Below are 16,507 nucleotides of genomic sequence, written 5' to 3'. Positions count from 1 at the left end.
CTACCCTGTGAGGTCTCATACCTGCCAAGCTCCCCTTTGTTTTGTAACTGCCCACAAAGAAGTTGGGAAATAAAATTAAGGAGTCTTAACACTGAAATGGGAATTTTAAAGTACAGTTTACTCACATTCAACTTTATCAAATCAAATAATATGTCATCATAACCAATGTTACAGTCTATCTTCTGATACTTTACAAATGTTTGCATGTGCCTTCATATTGTGACAACACAGTAAGATTTCACACATCGTATGGCACATTACCTCTTGTGCCATCATTGCATAACCATCTGTATATTAGAACAGCCACAATGGGATCTCTGGAAAGTCATATATAATCAATATCTATAGACCTTAGATGATTAATATTTTTAATCTATTGTACAAAACATAGCAAAATATATTGATCCATACCAGGCTAAATGATAAAGTTTAGCAAACTTTTTTATAATTTATAGTCTCAAAGCATTGCCCAGAGTAAATTAAGTGAATTACCCAAGGTAAAAAAGACTATGCTATATCAGATACCGGGCTTATTGACTGCTAAAGTGTCCCACTATCCAATATGCCAAGTTTCCTCCCCAGATATAATTTCATCTCATCTAACACTGCATGATTATATCATATTATATCTAATATGCCAGTAGGTATCATACTGAATTAAAATGTTGGACTTGGAAAAAAAACACCTGAGTTCAAATCCTGCCTCAGATGTTTACTACTTGTATGACCCTTGACAATTCATATAAACTTTCTCAGGATGAATTTGCTCATCTGAAAAAGTAGAGGATTGGACTAGGTAATCTCTAAAGGGCATTTAAACCTTAAATTCATGAATCTACAATGTTTCACATATCATACCATATCATAATAATCTGTTATATACCAGTTAGTCTATGACCAGAATTCAGCTTTTTTGTGAGTAATAGAATTATGGTCAGAATGGTTAAAGGTCTAAGCTCAACAAAAATGTTAAAGAAATTTCTTCAATTAAAAGAATCATGTTTAAATAAAACAAAAAAGAGGTTTCTTTCAGTATTTCATAAGAAAATCTACTAGACCAATGATAAAATAAACAAATTCTTAATAAGTTTAGTTTCACTTGAATTCATGGAAAAACAGATGCAGTGTGTATGGGTGGGTGGCTGGGTGTTTGTGGGGAAATTAGTGGATTGAGAGAGAAGAGACCAGGGTTCCAATCATAGCTGAATGTCCTCAGGGTGGGAGGCAGGGGAAGAGAAGCAGTATCTTCTTACTTCTCTGGTTCTCAAGTTCCTCACCTGTAAAGCTGGAGTATTCAAAGTCCCTAGCACCTGGAATATTCTGTTCCTTGTCCCGTATTAGAAATAATGTGAAATCTTTCAGGAAAGTTATCATTCCAAAAGAATTACTGCTGAAAGCCTCCACCTAGCCTACAGCTATTTTCAAAACCATTCACCTTTAGGAAATCTCTTTATTCATTATTTAAGGGAATGGAAGAGAGAAACTCAACAAAATATGATTTGGAACATATTTAATTAAGTGATAAAAGTTTGCTACAGTAACGGATCAGATTTCTCACCTCAACTTGATTAATTCAAGAAATTGCAATTTTTCATATCATCAAGACATTTTGTTAATTTTCTACTTTAGATCAAGAAACCATACCTGAAAAGGCTGAGTCGAGGCAATGTTGAGAGCTTTCCTTTTCCATCTGTTGCCTTGATTTCCAAATATCTGCCACAACACATGTCCCCTTGTGTTATTCCAAATTCTTTGATAAATCACCAGTCTATAAATATGCTTTCCAAACATGTGATAATGGAAGCGAAAGATGCAATTTTTATCATTGGTAGCATTAAGAACAGGACTGAGCAACACAGCTTTGTTTTGGAAAACCTGTGGTTCTGAAGACTCTATATAGAGATAATGCCCTTTGATTGTGCCCAGAGTATTATCTTTCATTGGTCCTGTGTTGGGTGTTGAAGTTGAGCCCTGATTTCTTGTCCAATCAAAATCATCCTCTTTGTCTTGTTCCCAGTTGCAGAGTCCATTTTCAAAATCACAATGGAGTTCAGGTGCTGTAATTGACAAACAAAAGATACTTGCAGAAAGAAAGAAATGAAAATTCACAGGAGAATATTGTTTAGTGGTTCCCCCAGCCCTCAAGTGAGTTAACCCTCCATTATCAAAATCAGACTAAAGTGACAGAACTAAATCAAGAGTAACTTCAACTGTTTAGAGCACAACAAAGACATCGATACTTTTTTGTTTGAGGACAAAATTTGATTCAATTCATAGCTTTACTTGATTATTTCAAGATTAAGACCACTTTTGTCCATGTTCTATATGTTGTGTTGAATTGTATCCATAATTTATGAAACCCAAAGTGTATAACAGAAAAGGCTTGACAGAGGTACAGTTTTAGGCATTTGTTATTCATTAAATTTAATTTCCAAACTACCACATTAAAAGCACCTAGTGTTCACTTGTTTTTTATGCAAAATGTTATTTACATCCATCCCTTTCTCTCCATTTCCTTTACTATCACCATAGCCCAGACTCAAGGTTCCTTCTAATTCCATCTTAATGCTACTGTCAAATTAACCTTTAATAGTTCCCTAATTTTCCCCTTTACAAAGTATATCATCTGCCTAGCTTTTAAGAGAAACCATGATATGCTAATCCTACTGTAATTATCCATATTTTTTCAGGCCTCTTCTCTATTCCATATAGAGCATATGCATAGTCACATCTTCATAAATTTATTTCCTTCACCTTGAATGTTCTCTACCCTATCTGCTGTCTACTCAAATCCCATTCAACCTTCAATAATTATCTCTTACATCCTCATCCACACAGCCATGCCTGCATACTCCATCCCTTATCAATCATATTTTCCTTTGATTTTTTCTAATTATTATTTACTTCACCATACTTTTTTTGCTTATTTGTTTTGGTGTTTGCATGTGTATTATTTTTTTATTCAAATTATTATGAGTCCAAAGAAATACTAAATAATAAAGCTCTTTGGAAGGTTCTTGGCACAATATTCAGTGAATGGACAAAGACTTGAAGGGAATGCTCTCAGAAACCCTCTACCCATTAGCACATTAATGCTTATCAGAATTAGAAATTCTCATCTTTTATGTTTAATGTGATTGTACATATATAACCTATATCAGATTATTTGCTATCTTGGTGGGGGGGAAGGAGGGAGAAAAATTTGAAACTAGAAATCTTATAAAAACAAATGTTGAAAACTATCTCTAAATGTAATTGGAAAATAAAATATTTATATGCAGAAATTCTCATCTTTAAAAGCAGAAAGAACCTGGCCCTCAGCTCTGGGAGAGATATGGAAGCGACAATGGTCTCTTCCCTTCCTCAAAAGATCATGCACAGTTATCTCTATCCATGTCTTACTTTCCCAAAGAATAAATGCTCCTTGAGAGCAGGGACTATCTTGCTTTTTTCATGTCCCCAACACTTGGTGAAATTCCTGACACATGTGAGGTGTTTAATAAATACCTATTGGGTTTGACTGGATTAAAATGGATTGAAACAAGAGAAAGTAGAAAGGGAATCCACCATACATTAAGTAGCTTTTTGTTTAAAGCATGAAAACCTTCCTCCCCCAATAAGGTTGCAAGCTCTATGAGATTCTAAGGCACAGTAGAAGAGGTTATCCATCTTTACACCAAAAAGAATCAAGTACCTATTCACACCAGGAAATATTGTTATGCTTTTAGAAGATACATAGCATTTTCTTTTTGACCAGTAGTTGTAGAGAAAGTGCTGACCTGCAATGGGAGAAAAGGGTTTCCTTATACCTCTCTGTACTAATGAAATCACAGGTCTCCTCAATATCCTTATACACAATTTCAGGATTTCATATGATGGCAACTTTATATATAGTAGTTGTTTGGACTTATTTGGGAGGGAAGGAGAGGGAATGGAGATGATGTGTGGCAGGAGTGCAGTGGAAAGAAAAATGAAGAGAATAAACAAAGACTTTCAGGTTTTTTTACCTTCATTGCCATAGGTTAATATTTTAGAAATTTCACATCAATGATCTTTAACTATCCATGTCTGTCTGCAGCTAGACTTTGAGCCCAAGGTAAAGAACTACTAAAATGTAATAAACAAAATTGTCTATGAATAAGTGCAGTCGAGCAAGCCCAAATCATCTGACTCACAGCAACTGCTGTGTCTCTGCTCAGGCCTAACGAAGGTAACCAAGTGAGTAAATGTCAAATGAGGGATAAACTTCCATCTGATATTTCTTCACTTGTGAATAATCAAACCCAGCTGTGACTTGGACTGGGAGACCTGCTGTGTAATTCCCCAGGTGTCAGTTTTTAACCATGGAGTAGAGGAGACTATCAGGTGTCTGAGCTTTTAAATTTTATCTTATTTTTAACTGTGCTAAAGGTAAGACATTTTCTGTGATGTCTGGGTGAACAATGCCTATACAGTGAATTTTCATTTTCTAGGTCAACATCAAGGGAGGGGGGTATCCATCTCTACCCTAAAAGGAACAAAATATGTCTAGATAGATACATAGATACATAGATATAGATATAGATATAGATATAGATATGAGGAAATGTTGCTCTGCCTTGCAAAGGCATATACTATTTTATTCGAATTTTTTTGGTGGGGGCAATGTGGATTAAGTCACTTGGTCACTTGCCCAGGGTCACACAGCTAGTAAGTGTCAAGTGTCTGAGGATGCATTTGAACTCAAGCCATCCTGAATCTAGGGCTGGTACTTTATTCACTGTACCACCTAGCTGCCCAGTTTTATTCTTCTTTGAAAGTGTAACGATTGGAATGACGCCACCTGCTGGATACTTACTGTAGAAGAGTTCTGCCCATGAAGCAAAGGTCTTTGAGGGCAAGACCAGGAGTCAGGAAGTGAGGCAGGCTAGTGGGAGGAGGAAGGAAGAGACTGGCGCTCAGTCTCGCGCTCTCTTTCCTCTGGACTCGGGTGGAGAGCGGAGCTAGAAATGTGCTCTCCCTTTAATAGATAGGAATCTAGGCCTTTCTCTCTCTCTTTACCAAATTCTTATTCTCCTTAATAAATGCTTAAAAGTCTAACTCTTGCTAAAGCTTATAATTTATTGGCGACCACTCATTAGATATTTTAGACAGACTAGCTAGAATTTTAGCCTTTAACAGATGGCGAACCATGAAGAGGAAAGCTAACCCTCAGTCTTCTTCTGATCTTCTGGTTGGGTAAGAAATTTCCCCTCCCTCTCCCTTTAACTGCTAAGTACTGGTGTACTGGCTGTGTTTCCCTTTAAAATTTTTCGAATGGACCTTTTAAACTCCCTAATTACCCTATTTTTGATTTTAGTCTGTTTAACCAGACAAATGGGAGATAAGATCATGTTAATGCTTTGTTTTTGTGGATTTTCTATTTTTCTTTTTATTTTTGTTAAAAGAGCCAGCAACTTACTCACACAAGGAAATATCTCTCCCTCTCCCAACCATGCTTTTTCAGAGAAACCAGAAGAGATTCCTGCAGCTTTTCCCAATTCTAACACTAATTGTTGCTCTAATTTTGCATGCCTGGAGGCAATGACCCACCCTCTAGAAGCTTTTAATCCCCTAGCACCTGGAGGCAAAGTGGGGGAAGAGGAATCCAGGCCTGAGTTCAAAATCAAGTCTGATTCAAATTGTGCTGGTCCCTCCCCTCCTCTCCAGACCCCACCCTCTACTCCTCCCATGGCTAAGCCCATTGCTTCCCCTGCCTGGGAAGTCCAGAGATCTAATGCTCATGTACAACTTTCTCTAACTACATTTGCAGCTTCAGGCTCAGCCCTTCCCCAGCCTGGCTGTGCTTCTGAGACAACTTTAGAAAACCCTTTAAATTCCAGATATGCTCGTTTTGTTCATAATTTTGCTAACCTGCTTTTGTCTTTAATTAGTAATCTTATAAAGCATTTGTATGGTGAAAAGACTGACAGACAATATAGAGGGGTTAAAGAAGAAAAACTTAAGCTGAATAAGAATGACAATCATCACCATAGTTCAAGACTCCGCTTCTTTTGCCATGGAAGGGTATATATTGTACAGAAATGTAGAAGTAAGCAGCAAGGTATTGATATGAGTATTGGGGATTTTAGATACCGGAATCAAAAGTGTTCTGAATTCATTCAGAGTATTAATGTCAGTTCAGAGGTTACATAGGATTTCTATGCTATTACATATACATTTTGAAATTAATGGTATGGGTTTATTTTCATAGAGATTTTCCTGCTTTTGAGATTGTGTTTTATACTTAGTTTTTAAATTATGGGAACTTATCATTTAAGACATTAATTGCCTTTATTCTGAGTTATCAGATGCCAGTTGGCCAAGATGCCATCCAATCACAAGAGGAATACATGCAAGAGCAGACACTGAACTGTCACATGAGGGGAGACATGCATGAAGTCAAGGTATGGCCGAGGGAACGGCTTTTGACAAATGTTGAGGTTGGATTCTCTTGGTTTAATATTTTATTTTATTTTTCCCCACAATATTGTACAGATGGCTGGAAGTATTCATCCCACCCATCTCACTCCTACAACTGGCTTCTATGCTCCCTCCTCTATGCCTGATGCCATGGACATCTCAATCCCATGCATCTGATTAAGTCTGACTCAATTTCCTCCAATATGTTCGGTGGCATGGACATATATTCCATCCACCTATTTTAAGCCTGGCATACTGCATGGACAGTATATATTGCTCAAGTGTGGGAATGCTCATATCCCATCATTTCTCTGTTCTTTTATGGTAACCCCCATAATTATCTCAGGTGCCATGATAAATAACAGTGTTGAATTTGGCCTTGACACCTGTTACCAATTATATTAGATTTTCTAATTTCTCATAATGGCATGAGGATAATTAGGCAGATGATGCAAAAAGTGATGAAACAAAGATAAAAATTATTTTAAAAAAATTAATATCGCAGCAATTGTCTTCTCAATTACTCCCCATAAGGGGGGACTATAATAATAATATAATTTTAAAGAATGGTTCAATTTTTGTTTTATTGTATGTTTCACGTGTTAACAACTAAGATTCTGAATTCCCTTAGACATGTTTTTGAGAACTTTCATTGTTTGATTTTATTATTGACAAAGCTATTTTAAAGTTGTGTTAAGCTCAATTTTGTAGGAAATTTTCCTGGCTGATTACCAGCATCCACACATCAACCCCTGAAAAGACTTCCATTCCACGACTACACCTAGAGGACATCTGAGAAAAGACTTTCAGAGACTTTAAATGAACAGTTTTGATTTGTTGTTTTTTTTTCTCTTTCTGTTATAATATACACCATCTATAACATGTATTCTCTGCAGAGGCCCTCCCTTTGCAAGACTAATGTCAAAGCGTCGGTTCATGAGGACAAAAAAAAAATCGCCCCTCTGGACAAAACTTTCCTCTCTTCCTTTTCTATATTGTTGTTCACATATTATTAGTTAGCAATAGTTATTATATTGTTTTTACTGTTCCGTCAAGGAAACATTTTGTTTCTTGAGGAACAACAGGGGGGACTGTAACGATTGGAATGACGCCACCTGCTGGATACTTACTGTAGAAGAGTTCTGCCCATGAAGCAAAGGTCTTTGAGGGCAAGACCAGGAGTCAGGAAGTGAGGCAGGCTAGTGGGAGGAGGAAGGAAGAGACTGGCGCTCAGTCTCGCGCTCTCTTTCCTCTGGACTCGGGTGGAGAGCGGAGCTAGAAATGTGCTCTCCCTTTAATAGATAGGAATCTAGGCCTTTCTCTCTCTCTTTACCAAATTCTTATTCTCCTTAATAAATGCTTAAAAGTCTAACTCTTGCTAAAGCTTATAATTTATTGGCGACCACTCATTAGATATTTTAGACAGACTAGCTAGAATTTTAGCCTTTAACAAAAGATTGTCCTTACTTTCATTGCCACTGGGTCCTTCAGTTATTAATATGAGGATAAGAGGCATATTAGGATGTACAAGCTGGACCACTACTTAGCTGATCACAAGAAAGATCATGTGTGGTTATTTTCCTATTTAGCAACTAATCTGAAAGATGGTTTTTTTCAGTCTGTCCTGATTGGCTACGCAGACTTCCAAAGGCTGCATGAAAATATTAACACTGCCAACAATTCCTATCAAGATCATCCACGGATAATCAATGAACATACCTTTAAATGTTACATAGGTGAATTCAATGCCTCCACTAAAGTTCTATTCTGTATGCCTCAGTCCAATATCATTTATAGGAGTGCTCAAAGGAAATGACAGTATGGCACAAACTCTGAGATCCAATCACTAAATTGACAAGCATTTTATAAAGATCCAACTCGACCAGGTATTCTGACATCAGTGCACTGTTAACAGATTAAAGATTAATTAGCTAAAATTTGGGGGATACCCTATATTCCAGGCACTGTTTCAGGTGCTGGCAATCCAAAGACAAAAATCAAATATCTCCTTCCCTCTAAGAACTTCCTTTCAATGGAAGAGACAACATTTACACACTTATGCATATGCAAAAAAGATGTAAAATACAATATAGTTTGGGAGAAGATGCACTAAGGGAGGATCATGAAAGACCACCCATAGGTGAAATCTGAGCTAAGGAAAAGATGAAGAGGGAATATGTTCCAGGTATGGAGGACAGCCATGGAGATTAGAGAGGGTGTGTTATATTTAAGGAACAGCAAGTCTAGACCTAAAGTTAAATGAAGGGGGATAATGGATAATAAAATTATAAATTCCTAGTAAACTGGGAAGGTTTCACTAATAATCCTGTCATAATACTGTTGTTTGAAACATTGCCTAGTTAAGTTGGGAACCACTCATCTTTAGTGTTGACAACCAGTCAGTTATTTAATGTTTGGTCACAAGGAGATTTGTAATAATCTATTAAAGCATAGAGATGGTGTGACCAGCATAGATGGAAGATACAATCACAATGATGAATTCAAAGGAAAGGAAAAAGAAAGAGAATAAGTACTTATTAAGCAGTTACTACATTCCAGGTCCTGTGCTAAGAAGTGATGATGATGATGATGTGATAAATAAACAATAACAATCATAACAATACTAATATCTAACATTTACATAGCCTCTTCTATGTGCTAGGCCCTGTGTAAACACTTTACAAATATTTACTCATTAGATCCTCACAACAACCCTCTGAAGTAGTTTCTATAATTATCCCCAGTTTACAGTTCAGGAAAAGAAAGAACTTAAGTGACTTGCCCACAGTAACATAGCTATAAAGTGCCTGAGGCCAAATTTGAATGTAGTTGTTCCTGACTCTAGGCCTTGCATCCTGTGCAATGTGCCCATTAGCTCCTCACAGACCCTTTGAAGTATAAAAACTGAGCCACTGGAATTTGTGGCAGGTTTAACTTCAGCATTTCCAAAACACTATCAAGCTTGAGTTGCAATAGCAACTACTATATTAAATTATCTGGAAATTTCCAAATTTAAATGTCCATATAATATTAATGGTATCATCCATGTTTCATCTGAGTTTATAATTTCTTTTTTTCTTATCATTTAGTAAATATGCAGTTTGGCAATGAGGAGGAAGTGCTGCCTTTAGATAAGGGATATATATCATTGTAAGAGAAGAGCACAAATTATCTTCTTGGTAGATAAGTTGAATCTGACCTGTTGGACTGAGCTACTGAAGCAATTGAATTAGAAATTCTTCTGGGCTACAATTTTCAAATGGCAAGGCCTGAGAACTAATAGTGAACAAATAGACCTGGATTACCTTTGAAATCAACTCTCAGGCCATCCAGCTAGGAGAAAAGTAGCCGAGTGAATTGAAAGAGAAGAAACAGGATAAAAGAGAGAATAGAAATACTTACTGCAATTAGCCTCATCGGTATTATCTCCACAATTATCCACCAGGTCACATAATAGAAGACGATCGATGCAAGCCTTGGACTGTCTACACCAAAAATGATCGGGGCCTTCACAACTCACAACGGGAGGAGGAAGGGCACAGTTCTCAAATTTGATATCATCAACAGCTGAGACCCCATCATAAACTCCAAGACTGACTTTTTCCAGGGATAAATGAAAGGGCTGAGTGAGGCGCCCAAGCTGAATGAAAGCTTTGGACCATTGGTTACCCTGGTTGTAAAATACTCTCCAAAGAGCAGTTGAGTAATTGGTCCCCTCTAAGTGTAGTTGCATCTCTGCTGCTCCCACTGACTGCCCATAGTTATAAAACCTGGAAAAGAGCAGAAAAGAGAGAAATGAAATGGTTTATGAAACATATGAACGATTTAGAATGGCACTGCCTTCTGCTTGGCTCAATTAATCATTAAGTATAGCAAACATTGCTTCCCTTCATTTCCTGAGACATCACTTTGTACACCATATGGGCATTAGCTTCTCTGTCACTACTCAGCCTCTCATGTTTTCAGGATCCTGTATTTCCAAGTTCAGTATATAATGTTGGAATCTGCATGATTAAAGTGTAACCCACAGTTGGATAAATTCTCATCTTTAGAAATGAACACAATAAATTCTGACAACATGAACTCTGAAGAAAAATGTTAATTGTGTGAATTTAATGCAATACCTCTCTTAAAAGTTTCTACAGAGGAAAATAAGAACATTTAATAAATGCAAGAACATGCCTACAACTTATGTTTTGTACATGGTTTCAATAAATGAAGTTCCAAGTCTTTTCTTTTTCTAATGAAAAGAGAAAGACTGAAATGTAGCAAATTTTTCATTCAGTGAAAATGTGTATGCATTTACTTATTTATCATCCCTACTGTCCAGAATCAAGATGAAGAAAGACACTATATCCAATAACAAAAGTTCCTACCCAACAAGCTAAGTGCACTTAGCACAGTGCCTGGCACACACAACATGTTTAATAAATGTTTATTAATTGTTTATTGACTATTATAGACCCTGAAAAATTAGAAATAGGTAAGAGTACAGACATTGTATCTGGTAACTGTCATTTCTGAGATATTTAACCAGTATAAAGCAATCATCACAGTAAGGAGGCCAAAAGAGCATGGAAATTGCTTCAATCAGCAGAGTTGATACCCTTTTCCAGAAAAGAGGTGTGGCCAAATGTAGTACTCATTTAGAATGTAAGATCATTTGGGAAACATGATGGAACATTACAAGCATTACAGGCTCATAATACAATGGGAAGAAAAGGAGCATGCATCAAGCTTGATGTGATAAGCAACTAAGTCCAATCATCTTGAGAGCATTTACAGATGAAATGAAGGCTAAAAAGGAAGAGAACAAATAGATGTGAAATGGAGCATATCTGCCAGCAATACTATAGCAATTTATTCTCATCATCTCAAGCAATAAAATCACTACATTTGGAATCTTAATACTTTAGAAACACATGTGCTACATTGGAAAATGGAAATGCCACTTGCAAAAAAGCAGTCAGGAAAAGCAGCTGGGCTTGACCAAATATGTGCAACAGAAATCTATCTTGGAGTTAGCAGAATTTTAAAGGCACTCAGGGAGGGATTTTCAAAATGTCTCAAAGAGGGAAGGATTCCAAGAGAATAGAAAACATTGTAGCTTTCATTAATAACCAAAAAAGAAGGTATCACTGACTACCAATCCATATGCCAACTCTTTCTTCTATCTAAGGTCTGTATCAGAAGGATCCATGCTAATACTAAAAATATGAGAAGGAAACAGGTATGCCCAAATGCAAGCTTACCCAGTCTCTATGTAGGAGACTGAAGAAGACAAAACACTGTGCATATATGAAGGATAGGATTTCCCATTGGTCCAGTATAAGCCCCATTCTCACATTACAGTGGAAATGCTTTATAGCAGACCACATCTTCAGATTCACACTAAAATTGAAAAATGTACAGAATACAGATTTTTATGGGCTTTTTTTGTTAATGTGCTTGATGGAATAATGGGAATTTAATGTATACTGACTGACTGATTACTAGGGAGGGAAATCATATGATTTGGTAACACAAAATAAAAACTATCCAGATTTCTATTAGTTTGCAAAATGCTTTGTTTAAAATTAACCTGCAAGATTCTTTGATAGATACAATCACAGAGGCTAGCCAAAGACATTTACTTGCCACAGAACCCATCCTTCTCAACAATGATAAAAAAGAATGATTCCATGGCAGCTAGGTAATGCAGTGGATAGAGCACCAGCTCTGGAGTCAGGAGGACCTGAGTTCAAATCCGGCCTCAGACACTTGACACTTACTAGTTGTGTGACCCTAGGTAAGTCACAACCCCCATTGCCTCCCAAAACAAAAAGAACAAAAAAGAAACTCGGAAGACATGGTCCTGGTAATACACTTAGGAAGAATCAAGCAAATGAAGAATATACCAATTATGACATGTAACTCGATGACAAATCCAAGGAGGTAAGTGTTAAGTACATTTTTCTTGGACTGTAAAATAAAGGTCATTTAATAGAGTTGCCTTTCCTGGTTCTGGCTGATAATATAGGACTTCTGAGGCCTGTTTCTGACCATGTGGTGACCCAGCACTGAATGGGCTTAGGATTCTACCACTGTGCAGCAAATGCTGAGTGGCATCTAAGTTCTCCTCAATCCTGTAACTGTGGAAGGATTTGGAGGGGGGGGGGGTGCTGGGTTAATTAAAATAAGAAACAGCTACCAGCTTAGTCTCTTAGTTCTATTCTTTTTTTTTAATATTCTTTTATTTTTTGGTTATGATTATTCAAAGTATTACCATCTTTGTCATCAAGGTTCTATTCTTCATATGGCATAAAGTAACAATGAGACTCACAGTGAATCATGGAGGAAGGCTGGCCCATTACAGTGACCTCACTCCAGCTAGTACATGCACACTGAACTAGATGAACTTGAGCCTTGCTTGTGGCCCAGATGTCTTTTTCACTTTTCAGCCTGTTCTGTCCTAACTTAAAGTGAATGACTATCAATCCTAAAAAAGAAGCATCCATGCCCAGAAGTAACCTTGTGATTTCAAGAGGTCTGAAGATCCTGGGATCCTTTGGGTTAGAACAAAAAGGTAGCAAAGGGTGGAGTCAACAGCAACTGTTCCAGTTAAAAAAAGGCTACTAAGAAAAACATTTAGCCATTGAATCAGCAGACATGTACTCTAAGTTACTTGTATAATGCAAAGCTAAGGTGAAAATGTAAAATGTATAATTAGCAGTCCTATAAATTACTTGATATGCTAATAAGGATTAGGTAACAGCCCCTCAACATATATAACAATAGTTACTGAATTAATTAATTAATGTTAGGTTATTGAAGCCTGTTTTGGGTTGTTCTGCTAATGAGTCTTTTTGTGTTTAAGATTTCTTTTTTATACAGAAATAACCCTCCTGTACCATCCACAGGACTTAGAACATGCTTGGATTTGCCCTTGCTCTTAGGCTGTATAGAACATGGACAGATATTCTCTGCTTAGTTCCAATCTAACATATGAAGGTTTAGTGAAACTAATTCTACCCATGAGTGACTGGCATTGTTTGGTGATCAAGAGTCTTCTGGCTGGCTGAGGAGCCAGAACTGATGATTCATAAGTTGCTGATTTAGAAGTAACTCTACATATAAAAGTAGTATTCTAATTCTCTGTGATTCTTTTTCCTTCCTAGCAACAAGGGAATTAAAATTGATGTTACCAAGTGCGATATAAGGCAGCAATGCTTATCCCATCCAGAAGCCATGTGACTGTGAGAACATGGTACCCATTGTTGCTTTCATGTTTATTCCTTTTTGATCTTAGGTAGATTAAATTCCAACAAGGAAGTGTCCAGGTGACCAAGAGATCCATGAGAAGTCCCACATTCAACCATAGCTGATGGCAGAGTATATTAGAGTAGTGGAAGCTAATGGCAAAGAAAGAACCTACAAACATAAGTGAAAGACAGTCCCTTGAGGATGGTGAAGTCTTCAAGAACTATAACTCCTTGAAACAAAAATGCTGGTTATGGAATTGTAGAATGGCACTGATCCATTGAATCCAACAGAGAGTTGAGCCTCAGAGGAATCTTATTATAACTTGAATGACAAATAAAAAGACTTGGGTACACTTGGTAAAAGAAATCCTAAAAACTCCATTGCCTACACATCTCATTTACAAATATACTTAACTACTATTGTATTTTAAGTTTGAACCCACTCTTTCTAAGGATCTTGTATATGCAATGTGAAAATTCATCCCTATCTGAGATAGAATGGAGAAGTTTTTATAGGTACTCTTTGTGTGTGTGTGTGTGTGTGTGTGTGTGTGTGAGAGAGAGAGAGAGAGAGAGAGAGAGAGAGAGAGAGAGAGAGAGAGAGAGACAATTGGGGTTAAGTGACTTGCCCAGGGTCACACAGCTAGTATCAAGTGTCTGAGGCTGGATCTGAACTCAGGTCCTCCTGAATCCAGGGCTGGTGCTTTATCCACTGTGCCACCTAGCTGCCCCAGGTACTCTTCTTAATATGCCTTCTTGGTCTTCCTAATTGTGTGACTCTGGTAAAATCACTTAATGCACATTGACCCCCCCAAAAAAAATTATATATAGATATAGATATATACATATACATACACATATATATATATATATACATACACACACACACACACACACACACACACACACACATATATATATATATACCGTCTTAGTAAATAATTTTTCTAAAAGCTTCTTGAATTTTACTGGCTGACTGATATTTGGGATACCCCCCTTTGGGGTATCCCTAAAATCCCAAGAGGAATAGTGGTCATTTTTCCTCTGGAGTACTGACTTATCAGCATGAGTAAGTTAAGGGAGTGAGCCCATAAAGGGAACTCCATCTGATTTATATTATGTGGTATGTTCCAAAATCTTAGTGTACTTTAAACTAATAAAGCTAGATCCTCTACATTGTGATCTCTAAAAAATATAAATCACATGCTACAAAGGATTTGATGGGCATAAGTAGGTTTCAGCCATAAGAATGGCACAATATGCCATCAAGGATGTCTGATTAAAAACTAAGATAACCAAGCATGTAGAAAAATCAGGAAATAACAAGCAGAGATCCTGAATATTGTGCTGATATCCACACACAAAAATATAAAAATTTCAAAATAAAACCAGCATGTTGTATAGATTGTGAAGGACTTAGGCAAGAATACATGCAAGAATCAGAAAGAATGAGAAGTCAAGGATAAGTATGTCTGTAACATAAGAAGGAATAGCCACTTCATTGAGACCATTCATTCATCAAAGTCAATCTTTGTACATGTCTGATAACTGTATGGAAACTGTCAGATAAATTGAAAATATTTATCCTAAACTTAGGTAAAATATTGTTGATTACTGTTGAAATTAATAAATAAAAGAACTGACAAAAAGAACCCCAAAAGTTGCTTAACTGTGTGCTTTGGGCAGGCTGTATGCAGGAAATTTCATTTATAAGACTATATTCAAGGGAGCAGTTCTCTCTCTTTTTAGAGACTACAAAAGCCTTTATTTTAAGAAACTCCAAATTATTTCAAAGAACATATTTCTCAAAAAATGCCCTAAACTCAAAATTCCATTCAAGGCCATTCATCACAAGCACATATTGAGCCTTGCAAAAAACTTTCAGATGTTAAAAAAAATTGAAGACAAAAACAAATAAAAGCCAAAATTTCAAAATTCACTGAACATCATATTATTCCTTAATCTCTTACTGGATATAATTTTTAATTGACCCCTGAAGAATAGAGGCAATCATTACTTCAAAAGAAATAGGCAGTATACCACTACAAAGTCAGGTTTCATCTTCAGGCAAGACAAAAGAAAGAAAGAAAGATTTATTGTAGTACTTAATAGTTACCAGAAAGACAAACTGCAGCTTGGTCCTGTCTGTCTGAACCTTGGACTCCGGAGGCTAGCAACCTGTGAAATGCTCCTGCTGGTTTTCAGAATGAACATAAAGTGTCCTGTTGAGAAAAAGAAAATGACTTAACCTATTGGATCCCAAAAAAACCTGTCATGTATCGCAGCAAAGATTGTGACCTTCCTAAGGCTAGACCTATAAAACACCAAATGGACACTGATTGTTTAATTGTTTTTAATCAACACTTCTCGGGTTTTTTAAGTATTTAATGGTTCACAGAATCTTTCTGAAGGTTGAAAGCTAACTCCCAGGCCATGTAGCCCAATCTATTTTTTTTTTAAATGCTGCTGCACATTGTTGAGCAGATGTTCATTCAGTCTTGGCTTGCAGACTTCCAATGAGGAGAAGGCCCACTCTGTAAGAAAGCCACTCAGTCCTGCTTTGGGACAATTGTAATGTAGGAAGTTTTCCTTAACAACAAGTAAAGTTTTGCCTTTACTGCTTCTCATCCTGAAACTAAACTATCTTCAAATTCTTGAAGGCGACTATCACACATCTCCATCTTCCCTTCTCTGACCTAGACACCTTTCTTTCCTTCAACTGTTTTAGGATATGAATCTGGGGTTCCTTACTCTCCCAGTTGCCCTCCAGTAGATTACAATTTACTTTTTGCTCAAGCTTTGCCCACAAAATGCTAAAGCAAGTG

The 16,507-nt window shown here is 36.8% G+C and overlaps 1 protein-coding gene across 1 annotated transcript in view; it reads right to left on the bottom strand.

The window, feature by feature from the left end:
* The window catches only part of MALRD1 (MAM and LDL receptor class A domain containing 1), a 910,872-nt gene that overhangs the window by 683,416 nt on the left and 210,949 nt on the right, over window positions 1-16,507 (bottom strand). The window contains 3 exon segments of the mRNA XM_043967510.1: window positions 1,645-2,057; window positions 9,844-10,211; window positions 15,799-15,904. Coding sequence (XP_043823445.1) covers window positions 1,645-2,057; window positions 9,844-10,211; window positions 15,799-15,904 — 887 coding nt within the window.

The sequence above is a fragment of the Dromiciops gliroides genome, chromosome 5 (assembly GCF_019393635.1).
Source record: "Dromiciops gliroides isolate mDroGli1 chromosome 5, mDroGli1.pri, whole genome shotgun sequence".
NCBI classification, from domain to species: Eukaryota; Metazoa; Chordata; class Mammalia; order Microbiotheria; family Microbiotheriidae; genus Dromiciops; species Dromiciops gliroides.
Note: the sequence above shows the minus strand (reverse complement) of the source record. Positions and strands in the feature narration are given on the sequence as shown.